General features: G+C 41.9%; 1 protein-coding gene and 1 long non-coding RNA gene across 7 annotated transcripts in view; one reads left to right on the top strand and one right to left on the bottom strand.

The window, feature by feature from the left end:
* Positions 1 to 54: 54 nt before the first annotated feature.
* Positions 55 to 3,927, top strand: LOC114157783 (uncharacterized). Its single transcript, XR_003598268.1, has 2 exons — positions 55 to 1,072; positions 3,161 to 3,927. It is a non-coding gene; the product is annotated as an uncharacterized LOC114157783 (long non-coding RNA).
* Positions 3,630 to 14,780, bottom strand: part of col4a6 (collagen, type IV, alpha 6) — a 124,409-nt gene continuing 113,258 nt past the window's right edge. For all 6 annotated transcript variants that reach the window (XM_028038925.1, XM_028038926.1, XM_028038924.1 and 3 more), the window contains 19 exons: positions 13,557 to 13,727; positions 13,331 to 13,474; positions 13,103 to 13,216; positions 12,231 to 12,412; positions 12,082 to 12,145; positions 11,920 to 11,994; positions 10,714 to 10,821; positions 10,508 to 10,615; positions 10,363 to 10,434; positions 8,764 to 8,883; positions 8,563 to 8,679; positions 8,327 to 8,488; positions 8,123 to 8,221; positions 7,871 to 8,017; positions 6,471 to 6,587; positions 5,828 to 6,019; positions 5,401 to 5,572; positions 5,190 to 5,304; positions 3,630 to 4,798 (listed from right to left, as the gene is read on the bottom strand). In XM_028038925.1, the coding sequence (XP_027894726.1) occupies positions 4,538 to 4,798; positions 5,190 to 5,304; positions 5,401 to 5,572; positions 5,828 to 6,019; positions 6,471 to 6,587; positions 7,871 to 8,017; positions 8,123 to 8,221; positions 8,327 to 8,488; positions 8,563 to 8,679; positions 8,764 to 8,883; positions 10,363 to 10,434; positions 10,508 to 10,615; positions 10,714 to 10,821; positions 11,920 to 11,994; positions 12,082 to 12,145; positions 12,231 to 12,412; positions 13,103 to 13,216; positions 13,331 to 13,474; positions 13,557 to 13,727 (2,540 nt within the window). In that variant the 3' untranslated portion in view covers positions 3,630 to 4,537. The remainder of the gene's footprint in view (positions 4,799 to 5,189; positions 5,305 to 5,400; positions 5,573 to 5,827; positions 6,020 to 6,470; positions 6,588 to 7,870; positions 8,018 to 8,122; positions 8,222 to 8,326; positions 8,489 to 8,562; positions 8,680 to 8,763; positions 8,884 to 10,362; positions 10,435 to 10,507; positions 10,616 to 10,713; positions 10,822 to 11,919; positions 11,995 to 12,081; positions 12,146 to 12,230; positions 12,413 to 13,102; positions 13,217 to 13,330; positions 13,475 to 13,556; positions 13,728 to 14,780) is intronic.

Genomic DNA, 14,780 nt, shown 5'->3' with positions numbered 1-14,780 from the left:
CTTCCAGCAGTGCCAACAACAACAATAATGATGATGTATGTCTGAGACATTTTTAAGCATTTATTAGAAAATATGCGAGGCCAAATAATACACCAGTAATTGCCCTTTTCTGTTGTTGTTCTGGGTCTTCTTTGAGGAAAACCACATTACTATTATTCTGCTTCAGTCACTTAAAACATGATGCTGAATGGGACATTTGGGTCAAACAACTGTTTAATAGTCAGTGATTACAACAAACAAAAAACTCCTATAAGCATTTCTCCATAAACTTTAATGTACAGAACATCATATTCTCATCACCTCCATAGTCGGTAAATAACACCAGAGGGTTGTGTTATGACACAAGTACAAAATAATTACAATCTAGATGACAAAAATAGCAAAAGCTGATGAAAACCGCAGAATAAAGGTGAAATGTCAGTGCTACCAGACGAGACACATTCTACATGCAGTGGTCATAGTGGTTACGTGACCAGAACATTTGACAATTTCTCTTTTTTTATATGAAAAAACAGCACGAAAGCAAAGAAAAAAAAAACAAAAGCGCTAATAAGAGTTTAAAACCTTTTTGTTTCTGGAAATGCTGCTGGAAGACAAAGAGCAGCATTGCGTTTGTTGCGTTTGTCAAAAAAAAAAAAAACTTAACACCAAAGACGCTCAATAAAAGTAACAATTTGGTCACAATACAATGACAAGCTGAGATTGACCCACTTTGCTCGGCTTGTGACCCGTCTGAATTCACATCAGTGCACCCTCAGTTGTTTCTTCTGATCTAAAACTCTTGCGGACTCTCCGTTTGTGTCACTTAGAGGGGAAAAAGTGCCGATTTGCTTTTGTTTCAATTAAGAAAATAACTCACAAATAATGGTGTTTCTTTAAGACTATTCCTGTCACTATTCATCATTTTGAACACAGCGATCTCAAATATTTCAGCTCGTTTGTTAAATAACGACGGTGCTCAACACAAGTTGACACCAAAAAATTATTGTGCTCTGTTGAAAAATGTTATGTGGACTAAATGATATATTCTGTATTTTGTGCCTTTGTAATTACAAATTGTTTTGAGTACAAAGTGTTGTTGCGCAACACCCCCCCCCCTCCTTTCTGTCTCTACTCTCTCACTCTCGTACTTCCTCTTCTGAGAGGGGAGATGTGCTACCAGCTCTCCGTCTAACGGGTCCGTTGAGTTTCCTAAATCTGCTGGGATTTACCCTGTCCAGAACCGAAGTAAACTCTGTTTAAGCTGGTTTCGAGAAACGATTCGCCTGGTTATCTGACGGCCTACATCCAGGTGTCCCACCCTTCTTCCCCCTGTGAATTAGCCAGACTGAGCAGCCTACAGCCAACTAGTTTCACAGAGCACACCTGTTAACGGTCGCTCGTTCTCTATTTTGCAACTTGCATTTGTTATTGAACCAGGTAGGTTTTAGTAACTCGGGCGAGTCCCAAGTATGATGTTTTAAATATGGGCTACCAGCAACCTAAAAACATTTTCCACCTCTTCCTCTCCAGAATCAAACATCACAGCTATTTTACAACCATCAAAGAACTTTAAGGTGACTCATTAACTGAATGTCCACAACATCTTTTAGATTTTCTTTATGCTAAATATTTTATTAGTAAGGCATTTTTGCAAGGGTCAGTACAGCTTAATTCAGTAGCAGAAATAATCAAATAAGTAAAATCAGTCATCTAGTCTATCTTTCCCTACTGCTGATACTGAGAACTAAAAAAGGGAACCTTTGAGAGAGACGGACGGAGTTTGGTGTTTCGAACCCCAGACCTGGCTTGATGATGAAGAAGGTGTGGCAGCAGGAGGAAGATGTTGATCGACGAAGGCCAGGATCTCCGCAGGTCTGATGAGCCTCCTCTCCGCATGGATGCTGAGGTCACACAGGACTTGGTGCTGGCAGGAAAAAAGGCACCAGTTCTTCTTCCTTGTCTTTGTCTTCATCTTTGTCTTTGGGGTCAGAACCCAGCCGATGAGAGAAGTGCGATTCGAAGCCACAGATTGTGGGCCAGACGGGTTGGTCTCCATGTGCAGGACAGTCTCCGGCTCCGTGGCCCCGGCTCTTCTTCAGCTGCAGAGTTCTTTGTCCATCTCGATCTTGGCTCGAAGCTGCCCGGAGGATCCAACAAAAGGTTCCTCTTTTGCACCCACCTTATATAGGGTTCATCTGTCTGCTTAGACAGATGATCTCATATCCGTCACTGTCTTAAGAGACATCATGTCATGATGTCTGTGCCAATGTCTCAGGGCTGCTCAACCTCCTGTTTCCATATAAGGTGCTGATCATCTCTGCTCTCCTGTTAGTTCCCCTTTTTCCCTTCCTGTCACCTTTCACCTACCATCTACCTCCAACATATCAGTGATGTTTAATTGCAGTTTTACAACCTTTTACACCATTTCAAGTTCAATGTCAAAATCACATTTATTTTCTTTAGCTTCTCTGATTTAGCATTCATTTATAATTTTATAACTATAACTTATTAATTATATTTATTATAATCTTAATGTGAGTTATTACAGATGTTTTTCTGAAAAGAAACCAAGAATAATCCATGATTCTAATTATATAATACCAAAGTTACAGTTACTTGTTTTTCTTGTAAGTGTTCTCACAAATGTAAGTGTAAGTATTATTACAATTAAACCAATATTAATATAAGTATTTTACTTTGAATCTTATCCAATTACTAATAATGTTTAGATTTCATTCTTTAAAACTTTCATGCTTTAAACTAAGAAATAGTCTCAGCTATTTTTATAAATCTGCAGGCTGGAAACTTCCTCTTTTTCCAGGAAACCTGCTTTTCCTGTTTAATGACTCTCTCTGACTGACTATGATTTCTTATGATTAGATAGAAAAAAGTAGAATTAAAGCAAAGTTTGCATGAGACAAAAACAACACACACAACTAGATTTATTTTATTGACACTTAAGTCTAATGTTGGGCCTTGATGTCACTTGAGTGATTCATTTTAAAGATAACTTTATTTATTATTACTGTTAAACTAACTTTATTGACACTTAAGTCTACTGCTGGGCCTTGATGTCACTTGAGTGATTCATTTTAAAGATAACTTTATTTATTATTACTGTTAAACTAAAATCTCCAGCATGGGGAAGTGGGATGAGCTCGGATTTTCTTGACAAAAGTGACTAATAAATAAAACCCTTCAGCAGGATTCACTTAGAGATACTTTGGTTTGATCAGGAGTCCAGATCTCATATTTCATAAGTAGGTCAGCTGGTTCAGATGTGAATAGAAACCTAAACAAATGGAAATAGGGTGAAATATTAAGACCTCAGAAAACATAATTAAATTATACAGAATATTTGAATTATTCTTTTTTTGATTATTTATATTAAAATTCATGAGTATACTTAAGTACATACAAAAAGAAACTGATATGCAATTGATTGTTTCTCTGTACAAAAAGGGAAGGGAAGAAATGAACTTAGAACCTATACTGTCAAGGGAAATTTGGATCAAATTTCAGTCTGGATTTGACACATTTTATAAAATTATAATGCAATACATATTCCTACATCATTTTTAGATATCACTAAAGACAAGCATGAAGATTTCCCATGAATTCTCAATGCTCAATTCTTTATTTGGTCTGTAAAGATCGTGATGTTGTCTTATTCATGTGGCTTTGTTCAGATGGCTTTAGCTAACATGCTTTACCATGTTAGCAAGGCAACATAGTAGCATGTTAGCATGTGATTTTTCAGTGCATTAGTTGGAGTTCTATAAAATTTACCTTATGCAGAAATTACACCTAATTTGAAGATCCGACGGTGACAACAGTTAAATGTAGATCTTCTATTTAGGGCATCCAGCCTTAAAAATGACCAATTTTGACATTTTTTGTCAGATTGCAAATCAAATTAAACAAAAACTAAAAGTTTTACAAAGTGAAAAAAAAACTTGGTTGAACACAAATTAATATAAAAATAAGCCTGAAATCTTCTAATATTAAATATCTGCACCCTCAAACAAATCTCGCTAGCTAACATTTTAGCTGTGTATTGCAGCACATGCTAACTCGCCAGCATGTTTTTGTGGGTCACGTCTTCCTGATAGCCATGAATGGGGCACAAACCGACAGTTCAGTGGAGAGAGTAAACTATTCGGTATTCACCTATGAATTACAGCAATGGCATGCGTCTGAGCTGAGACGTGTGAAGGGTTCGTTCCTCTGTGAGTGTGTGCATAGCTAGATAAAGAGGTGGCTCTCTTCGAGGTAGCAGAGAATGATTCTAACCAACTACCGTGAATTCAGACACAAAATAAACACAAACATCAACAATAGCACCATTGTCAGTGTAAATCCAGAGGAAAGAAATCCCTCCGCGGCTCTTCTCTATCCACATCCACCCTCCAGCGTCTTTCGTCGATGAGCCTGCGGCTCCTAAAGGGGATAAAACGGAAAAGACGGCTTCTTCCTTTCAAGACAGTCGCATGTTCTTGTTCACCATGAAGTGCTAGTCCTGGCGTTTTTTCCCCCTCGCTGCTCTGTTCGACAGCTACAAGATCTTGCTGCAGACTTGGCAGCGGCTGACCCTGAAGCGTTCCTGTCCGCCCTTCAGGGTCTCCTGCTGTGTCGGCGCGCCGAACTCCAGCCGGGGGTCGACTGTGGTGAGCCAGAAGCTGTACTTGCTGGCGAAGTAGTGGCAGGTGCCCCTGGCGCCGTTGCACTCGATGAAGGGGGTAGATCGGAAGTCTTCCAGGCAAGAGCCGGGAGACATCAGGGACTGACCGCCACCCTCAGCGCCGGCTGCTGTGTGCTGTGGCGGCAAAAAGGGAAGGACAGCTATAAGCAAAACTAGCTGAAAACATAATAGCTTCTGTTTAGCCTGAGGCTTTAAATGTTGATGATACTAGAGTCTACAAGCAATTAGGAAATGTATCTTTGATATCATTACTAATATACACAATCATGGACTAAATATATAAAAATCTGGATCGTTTATGATGAGAGTAGGGTTGTCGTTTGTCACCGATTCTGTTCATAACCTTTTTTAAAATATGCAAGACGATTCTCTGATTAAGAAAGAAGTCCTCCTTCAGTTGGAGGTTATACTGATGTACAATAAATCTCAAGGTAACCTCATGTCCTCTGGAGAACCTTTGGAAGCAAGTCTTTCAATCATGTTTGGTCTGCAGTTAATGACCTACCATGAGGAAGGAATATCCGATCCAAAGACTCCTCCAGCCGGGTGGGCAGTTAGGGAGGGTTAGGTCCTGACTGTGGACCGCCACCGCCTGAGACGGAGCCTCGCACACTGAACACCTGGACGGTTCGGACAAAACAAACAAAAAGAGGTGAATGCTCGATAAATGCCATACGTCTGCTGAAGTACACGTGAGCTCTGGTGGAGCACAGCACCTGCTGATGTAAGGCCGGATCTGCTCCTCGGCCACAGGCATCATGGGGATGGGCGCGGTCGTGGAGAGCCAGAAGGATTTGTCGTTGCGGCTCGCGTAGTAGCAGGTCTCAGATGGGTTGCAGTAGAGGAAGGGGATGGTGTTGAACCTGGGGAGGCACGAACCCGGCTGACCTGGAGAGGCGTGGAAAGGTCCCACAAAGTTAACAGGTTGGTGGCTACAAAACTGGCGCATCAACACACCAGTCCAGGAGAATCGAGATTTGTTACAGTACCACATTGCATGTTTGAAACAAGATCTAGAGATCATTCAGGTTTTAAAACCTCGCAATATTTAATCTACTACACTCAATAGATTTAGGAACATGAATGAAGAGGAGTTTATAGTTGAGCTGCAAAGTTTTAGTGAGAAATCGAGTCTTTACACACCAAGGTCTTGGTTGTGTGCCTTCTCCTGTCCCTCCACGTACAGCAGGCTGTATCCTTCCCACAGTTGATCCATGCCTTGGGGACACATGGGAACATCGGTGGTCTGGCTGTGCTTCACCAGAGTGTAGCCGACACCGATGCTGCGGCCGACGCCGCCGGGAATACCGGGACGACCGATGGCTCCGGGAAAACCTACGAGAGAGAAACGTGACCAGATGGTAGCGAGGGTTTCTCTTTATGCACATGTAATCTTGTTTTTTATATGTGTGAAGAGAGTCAAAAAATGTTTACAAAAGATGCTGCAAAAAGAAAAAAGTATATATATATATATATATATATATATATATATATATATATATATATATATATATATATCGCTCTCAAAATTACTGTAATTTGTAATTTCCCATTTCACTTGAGAGATATTTCATGGCCTCATCAGTTTCATTTATTTTGGCTTGAGATATTATTTCCTCAGATGTTTTTGCTGCATTTGAGTCTTTCGTGTTTTTATTGTAGGCCTCTCAATAAAAGAGCAAATCATATCAAGAAAAAAAAAACATTTTTAGAAAACGAGTGTTAAATTGTATTTAGCAAGTCTATAAGTCAATATCAAGGTTGTAACAAAAACAAACAAACTGACCTTGATCTCCAGTGATCCCTTGGGAACCAGGGAAGCCCGGATCCCCAACCGGCCCAGGAAAACCGGGCGGTCCGGTCCTGCCGAGCTCACCCGCAGCGCCGGGACGGCCCTTCACACCTGCGGCAGAGGAATAATTACCATTCACAACAAAAGTACATATTTTCAGAGTCCTTTTAAATGTGATTCAGTTGCTCAATTTTGCCACAAATACTCAATTACAGTGTCACGCAAAAATATTTGCACCAATAATAGTCAGGCATTCCACAAGGCTGGCCTTGATGTAAGAGTAACAGACACGAGAGGCCATAAAAGGTCCTGCTGAAAGTTTGCCAGAGTCGGTGTTGGGGACCCAGCACACATGTGGTAGATGAGAACAAAGACACAAGAAAATGATGTCAGGAGGAAAGCACTGACTGCACACACCACACCCGAGGTGACGCATAGAGACTGTCTCCCTTCAGCAGGGACAGGAAGCTGGTCAGAGATGATGAGAAAAGATGAATGGAGATAAATACTGGGGCCATTCTGGGTGAATCCCAATCAAAGTCCAGACCTAAATGCAACATAAAGTCTGTGGCAAGACTTTCATGTTAATCCTCTGAATACGTAGTGTCTAAACGTTCAGATGCTAAAAGGTAATCTAGTGTCTCTCGAAAGTTAACAAGCGGGAAATTATACTTCATTTGCTTAAGATGTACAAAAACACAGCTGGAAAACAAATGAGCACCACTAGCTAAAAAGGCAGCTCTGCTAGCCCTAAGCATTAGCTCTGCTGACACTAAAATGGTACAACTTTCCAACGTTAACAAGCGGGAAATTATATTTCATTTGGTTAAGTTGTACAAACACAAAGTTGTGGAGAACGGTGATGGGCACCACCAGCTAAAATGTTAGCTATGCTAACTCTAAAGCACTTGGTGCTAACACCAAAATGCTGTACAAACTTAATAAGCACATCAAGTTCAACTAAAGTTGACGCCAATCATATGTCAATGACACAACATGTGCTGCAACATAGCATCTGACCCTCCCAGGTCCAAATGTGTCATTACTCACATCAAAGTATGTAATGTTGTGCTACACAGGGAGTTTTGCAGCGATGCATTATGGGTACAGAATAAACGCCATTTGCTGCACTGCATCAATTGAAAGTTCACAAAACGGCCAAGTAAATTTGCGCTTTAGAATTTTTCTGGACAACTCCATTCAGGAGAAGCTAAATGCGCTTTACAAAGTTAGCAAAAGAGCTAAACGAAAAATTAGCTGTGCTATTAGTGGGTTAGCGGAAGCATGCCCGCCGCTGGTTAAAGACAACAATCGAGCACTTCATCTGGGTAATGTGTTAAAGATTTGAAGCAAACAGCAAAGAAATGATCTAACACTGTCTGGCTGTCACTGACCTGGACGTCCGTTGAGACCAGGCTGGCCGGGCTCTCCGGGACCACCAGGTGGTCCGGTGTAGCCGGGGTTACCAACCTCTCCAAGAGGTCCAGGTACCGGTACGTACGGCACTGAGAATGCGGGAGGACCCTTACGCCCAGGTCGCCCTGAAAAGAAGGGAGGGAGAGCAAAACGAATGAAGGGATGAGCAGGGATGACGAAGATGAGAGAGGGGAACATCACCAGGAACTGAACGGTGTTCCCGCTCTCACCCGGTGATCCTGGACGCCCTTTGAATCCGTAGAATCCGGGCTCGCCGGGCAGTCCTTTCAGACCCGGAGCACCGCTTAGTCCGTTGTCACCCGGAGCTCCTGAAAAGCAAAACCGCTTGCTTCAAGATTTAAGGCTGTGTTTTGAGGAGGAAAGACAACAGTTGTAGTGGAAGGAGCGGGCAGCAGCTTCCAGCCTCTCTTCACCTTTTAAGCCAGAGAAGCCGGGGTATCCGGGGCCTCCGGGATTTCCTGCTTCTCCCTTCAGGCCGGGGATTCCAGGGAATCCTGGGAGCCCTGGGTCTCCTGTGTCTCCCTGTGCTGTGCCCGGACCCGGTGGCCCAGGAGGACCGGGAGGGCCCTGGAAACCTGGGATTGGAAAAAAGAATGTCACGAGATTAAGCATAGAGAGCAAGGCAACTAGATTAAGAAGCTGTGTTCACCGTATTCTCCATCCAATCCAGGAAGTCCGGGGTCTCCCACAGGCCCCGGGAAGTTTGATGAAGTACTCGGACCAGGAGGTCCGGGTAATCCAGGGAACCCTGGAGCTCCAACAGTTCCTGACGTCCAAAACAAAAGCCAGCGTTCATACTTTGTCTTACATTTGATTGCCTTTTTGGATTTTTTTCTGATCTAAAACTCACCCGAATCTCCTCTCAGTCCTTTTGATCCAGGGAAGCCTGGTTGTCCAGGGAAGGAAACGCCTCTCTCTCCTTTCTGTCCCGGCGCACCGCGGAGGCCTGGGTTACCCCCTATCGTCATACCTGGATGGAAACGGATCGTGTGTCATGTCTGCAAAGCGCTGCGTTTAGCAGTTCCACTGCTGATTTGCAGAGCTTTACCTGTTAATTCAATATTCCTGTAAGATTTTTGGTGTGTTTTGCTCCGTCACATAAATAGTTAACAGGAAATAAAAACATAGTCGCAGTCACATCAAGTAAAATGTGATAAACACTAAAGAAAAAGAAAAAAATAACTATATTTAAGCCTGTAATGATAAATTTTGCCAGACGATAAATTGTCTCAGACTTTATTGCGATAAACAATAATATTGTTATTTTGAGACAATTTTCAACTAATATAATCGTAATGGCATTATAACGCAACTAAACATTCTGAAAGATCAATAATCTTTCAATTCTAATGAATATTTAACTCTGGATCCGGATTTTAAATATCCAAAATAAATAAACAAACCAACAGAAACTACAAATAAAATGAATCATGAAGTCTCTGTAAACAAAACTGTCCTTCAAAAAAAAACAAAAAAAAAAACGTGCCGGTTGAGACGGAAGCATCAGACTGGAGACTTTTGTGATCCAGTTTTTGGTAGAAAGAGAGAGAGAAAAGCAATAAATTAAGGAAATGCACCATGCCGTGTCAGCATGGTGCCGCTCTGATCTCGTTGTGAGGCTTTCATGAACTGTAACTGGGAATTATCTCCATCCACTCAAGTTCCCACTGATGTGAGAGCATCCTCCTCCTTGTATCTGTTTAGCTAGTGGAGACGGTACCCTGGATGACGATCACGGTCATTGAGCTCAAAAGACAGAGACTCACCCTGATGCCTTCTGTTTTAGAGTTGCCTGTGAACCATAATCAGTGGAACATTGACCAACTCGTGCGATGCATACCGATATTTTTGACGATGTCGCTCAATAAAATGTAATGTTTGTTCTCAAACTGGTGACTGTCTGACGTTTTTGTGGCTTTTGTGGATGGAAAAGTCTGTGCATGGAACTGAGTCTGTGCGTGTTGAGCCTAAACAAACGTTTTTACTGTTTTAATTGAATCACTGAATGAAACAAACTTTTTCTTGACATTGGAATTTATTGAAATGCTTATCGGGATCATTTTAGACTACTGAAAAAACTTTATTACTAATAGGTAAAGGACATGGCCAGAAGTGTAAAAGGAGAATCATTTAAAAAAAAAAGAAACATCTCTATATAGTCCATTTCTACGTGTATTTTAGATTTTGCTCTTAGATTCAAAGCAGGATTCTAGCTGGGTCGCTCCAAAACAAAATTTCATCTAAATCTACTAACAGTCAGTTTAGTATTTGTTGCTATTTGTGTTGAGTTTTGAGTCCTTTGACTCCATCAATGGAGATTTAACCATGAAATCTTTTCTCTATATTAAATGTTTTGGTTGTGTGATTTAAGGGAAGGTCTGGAGGTTCAAAAATGTGTTACAGCTTGGATGTAATAGTCTAGCTAAAGTGGGAGTTTGTGTGTTCTTGCCTGGGATTCCAGGAGGGCCTTTTGGACCTGCGAGGCCATTGAGCCCGTCCAGCCCCGGCGCTCCAGACAAACCTGTGAAGAACGCATCGTGAGAGCGTCTACTGAAATGACCGCATCGTGAAACTGACGTTCGCTTTCATGTTACCTTTAAAACCGAGGCCACCTGGACCTCCGGGCAGTCCCGGGGATCCGTCTGGTCCTTGTCTCCCAGGGAATCCGGGCTGACCCCGCGGCCCCTGGAACCCAGGTGGACCTGCAGGAGAATGAGTGACAACATAACTACCGTCCTCCAACGGACAAAGTACATCGAGTCGTCTTTCATCAGCTTCGTCTTCGGGGTTCGTGTCTCACCCATCGTTCCGGGACGCCCCGTTACACCGGGACCGCCCTTTTGTCCATCAGAACCTCGGCGTCCTGGAAAGCCGCTGTCGCCAAGGGAACCGTCGATGCCTCGAGGGCCTAGAGAAACGTTAGGTCACCGTTTACTGGGAGGCCTTCTTGATTTATTGAAACCCACCTCAGCTGCTCCATCAGCAGAACTTAAAGGACAAATATGAAGATGTTTCTTTTACTGTGACGTTTGAATGAAATGTGACCCGTTTAACTTTAGTAAAAAACGGAGTTGGGTCAAACTATTCTGATAAATAAAAAATGAGGAGATTCAGAATTCTATAGGTTGAAGCTACAAAACAGCCATTATATGAATATACAGTATATTTTAGTTTTTTACTTTTCTGTTTTTTTATTTTTTATGCTTTGAGGATTTTCCTCCCTATAATATTTTAATGATCACTTTCAAATTAGCATGGGTTTTATTTTGGGTATATTACAATTGTTTTTCCACTTTCATTTATTTATTTATAATGTTTCATTTGTTTTTTCAGTTTCGAGCCTTTGATGAAGGATTTTATAAAAAATTTAAATAATTAAAAATGTAGCTAAAACATTGTCTGACTACAAAACACCCAAAACAAAAATTGTACATTTAAAAAATATACAAGATTTAAATAAAATTATAACAGGTCCGTTTGTTGCTATTGAGCAGTTCAGAGATTTTATTTTGTATCGCTATATGAATTTATTTTTTGATTTTTGTCCAACATGTCATTAGAATGTTACAAGTATTGCAATGTAAGAATATGACAGTAAAATGTAAGCAGGTACTATCAGCTGATATCCAGCAGTGTTAGGAAATTCTATGTTACAACTTTCTAAGTGTTAGAGTTGGGCAATATGGCGTAAAAAAAAAAAAAAAAATCTAAACTTTTTGTTCTATATCAATTTCAGATTATTTTTCCCTCACTTTCTTTTCTTTAAAACAAATTAAAAATGACAGAAAATATTTTCTAAAAACTTGCTTTTATTTCAATTATTCCTTCTGGGAGTTGATCTAAATCTAAAGTCAAAATAAATACAAGCTGTAAATTATGCTTGTAAAACAAAATGGTCGCCTGTGGGGCGTGTTGGCCTCACTGTGAGCTATGGAAACCCCAAATGAAACCTTCACACATAGAAAATTCGCCCAGTCCTACCTTGCAGTGAAAAATCAAATCTTACCCGGAAAACCCGGATCACCAGGCTGGCCTTTCACTCCCGGTGCTCCGGGATAGGCAAACGTCTCTCCAGGTGGACCTGATTAACCAACGGCGCGTCCTGATTATTTACCGTCTTCATGAGCAAGAACTGATGCGTGGATTGAAGAAAAGTCGCCGCGCTCACCTTTTGCTCCAGGTCGACCGAATCCTCCAGGACTTCCAGGGAATCCCGGCGACCCGTCTTCACCCTGAAGAAGCAGCGATGAGAACTTCAGCCCCACCACCTTGATTGTGCTGGACGCTTATATGAGGAACAGGACTGTTTCTCCTCACCCTCTCTCCCGTCACGCCCGGGAATCCCATGATTCCTCCTTCCCCCTTTGTTCCAGGGAAGCCCGGCTGGCCGGGCCGCCCGGGGAATCCCGGCTCTCCGGCCTGGCCTTTGCTGTCCACGGGGAAACCGGGACGTCCCGGAGAGCCCGGACGGCCAGGCAGGCCAGGGAGACCCTTGTCACCTGGAAACCCAACGAGGAGGGATGGCATTTATGGAAGATGGAAACTCAGTCAGCTTAAACAAAAACTGGTAAATACATTTTCTCAGTGTTGAAACCGTTTCCTAAACTCACCACATATTCGTACACTCATTCAAAATAGTTCATTTTCAAAATACAAATAATCTTTTCCTTCACACCATGAGTTTATCAAATCACAGAAAATCTGATTTTGTGTGTTTCCTGCTCTGTGGAAATGTTTGCAAAGACAAAAACAGCCAGGTATAACTCGTCCTTTAGGAAAATAAAAACTTGAAAAAAAGAAAAAAAAAAGTCAAACTTTGTAAGATTAGTAGTAAATAATAATATTAGTATTTAATAATAGTAAATAAACTTTCTTACACTACATAATTTTTTGAATATTAATTAATTTATGTTTCAATCAGTTACTCTGCACTTGAGTCGACTTTTTACCAAATACTTTTTTTTACTCTTACTCTTCTTGGATGGTTACTTTTTACTTTTACTTGAGTAAAAACATGTTGAAGTAGTGCTAATCTTACTTGAGTAAAGTTTTTGGCTACTCTACCCACTTCTATTAAAATATAACGGAGATATAATTTAGTCTAGAGAGTTTCATGGATAACAAAGTCTTCTGAAGTAGGAAGATCCTCTTGGGTATTTGAAGGAAATGAACAGTTGTTTGTTTCCTACCTCTAGGTCCAGGAAAGCCCTGATAGCCGGGGGCTCCGACGCCCCCTGCTGGGCCTTTCTGCAAAATAGGAGCGGAGCCTGGAAGACCAGGGCGGCCTCGGTCTCCTCCGTCACCTGTGGGGGGTAAAGGAATGTGTTTGGTTATTTTTACCGCTCTCTGTCGATTGAGGTCATCCTTCGTGTGATTTCAAGCCAAACAGTCATCATCCTCATCCCTCTGATGTTCACCTTTCAGTCCAAACCGTCCAGGACCGCCGGGAACCCCATCTCTCCCACGGTCTCCGGGAAACCCTTTCTCACCGGGAAATCCTGGATTTCCGGGACGACCCGGTCGTCCGGGGAAACCCGTCAGTCCCGAGAATCCTCTTTCACCTGCAGATTAGACCGAACCTTTTTACTAATACGGACCGCGCAAGTGAGGAATGGACCGGTAAGCAGATCCTGTCCTCCCTACCCTTTCTTCCCGGCGTTCCGGGTCTTCCAGGAATGGTTCCCGGGCCTGGCAGTCCAGGGGGTCCCCTCGGACCTGTTCCTCCGTTTTCACCAGGGAACCCCGGGGTTCCTTTCATTCCAGCGGGGCCCGGGAATCCTCGATCTCCTCGCTCACCTTTTCGACCGGGATTACCTGACGAAGGCGGAGGGTGGGGATGAGAACGGATTAGACCGGGCTCAACTTCCGGGAATCTAAATAAATGATAAAAACTTAATATGCAACTTATTTAGATCTGGAACAAATGAGTCCATGAAGTAAAAAATAAATAAAACAAATAAAAACGTACCTTCTTCAGGATGCATCAACTTACCTCCAATGAATTAAGTTTACAAAGAAAATGCAGCAGAAATCAACTCAACAATCACTTTGCGTCTAAGTACCACTGCAGGAAACAATGTAATTTATTTCTTGCATTGTTTTTTTTGGTTTTTACAGTCTATATTTTGCCCCAGCTGCGCTACATTACACAGACATAAGCATGATGCGCTTCATTTGGATACAGAAGGTATCCAGAGGTTTCCGGTGGTTAAGCAGTTATCGAAACAAGTGCGCAACTTACACAGATGCACCAATTTCCCAGCAGGAAGTTGGAATCAGACTCTTAATCCTGTTCCAATTTGTGAGCACAATGTAACAAAACAGGCCGTTTCTTGCTAGCAGCAATGAGTCTTTAGCATATGGCGTCGCTAGCTTTGAGAGCAGCTTTTATTCTGATGTGCGCCCAGAGCCTGTTTTGTGTGGCCACAAATTGTAGCAGTGTTACAAATTTGGTCCTGCTGCAAACGGAGTTGACGCGTGAGCACTCTCTGTCTTTTATTGGGATGAGATTTTCAATGAAAAATTTATATTTTTGTAAATGGAACATGTTAGATACAACTCAAAGTCAACTCAAAGTCTCATCCCCAGAAACAGAAACACGGAGAAGCAGCATTCAACTTCTACGCACCGCAAATCTGGAACCGACTTCCAGAAAACCGCAAAGCACCCGAAACACAGAGTTCCTTTAAAATCAAGGCTGAAGACCCACCTGGGTAGCGTTGATTCAATGGAACTTTGATCAACATATTTGATGTGTATTTGCAGCGAGGATTTTGGCGATGTCATTGACAAAAAGGCCAAAAACACGCATTTTACTCATGGTTTGCCATTTACGTACTGTAATTATCTTCTTTGTTTTGGATTGGT

Source organism: Xiphophorus couchianus, chromosome 14 (assembly GCF_001444195.1).
Source record: "Xiphophorus couchianus chromosome 14, X_couchianus-1.0, whole genome shotgun sequence".
In the NCBI taxonomy this organism is placed as follows: domain Eukaryota; kingdom Metazoa; phylum Chordata; class Actinopteri; order Cyprinodontiformes; family Poeciliidae; genus Xiphophorus; species Xiphophorus couchianus.
Note: the sequence above shows the minus strand (reverse complement) of the source record. Positions and strands in the feature narration are given on the sequence as shown.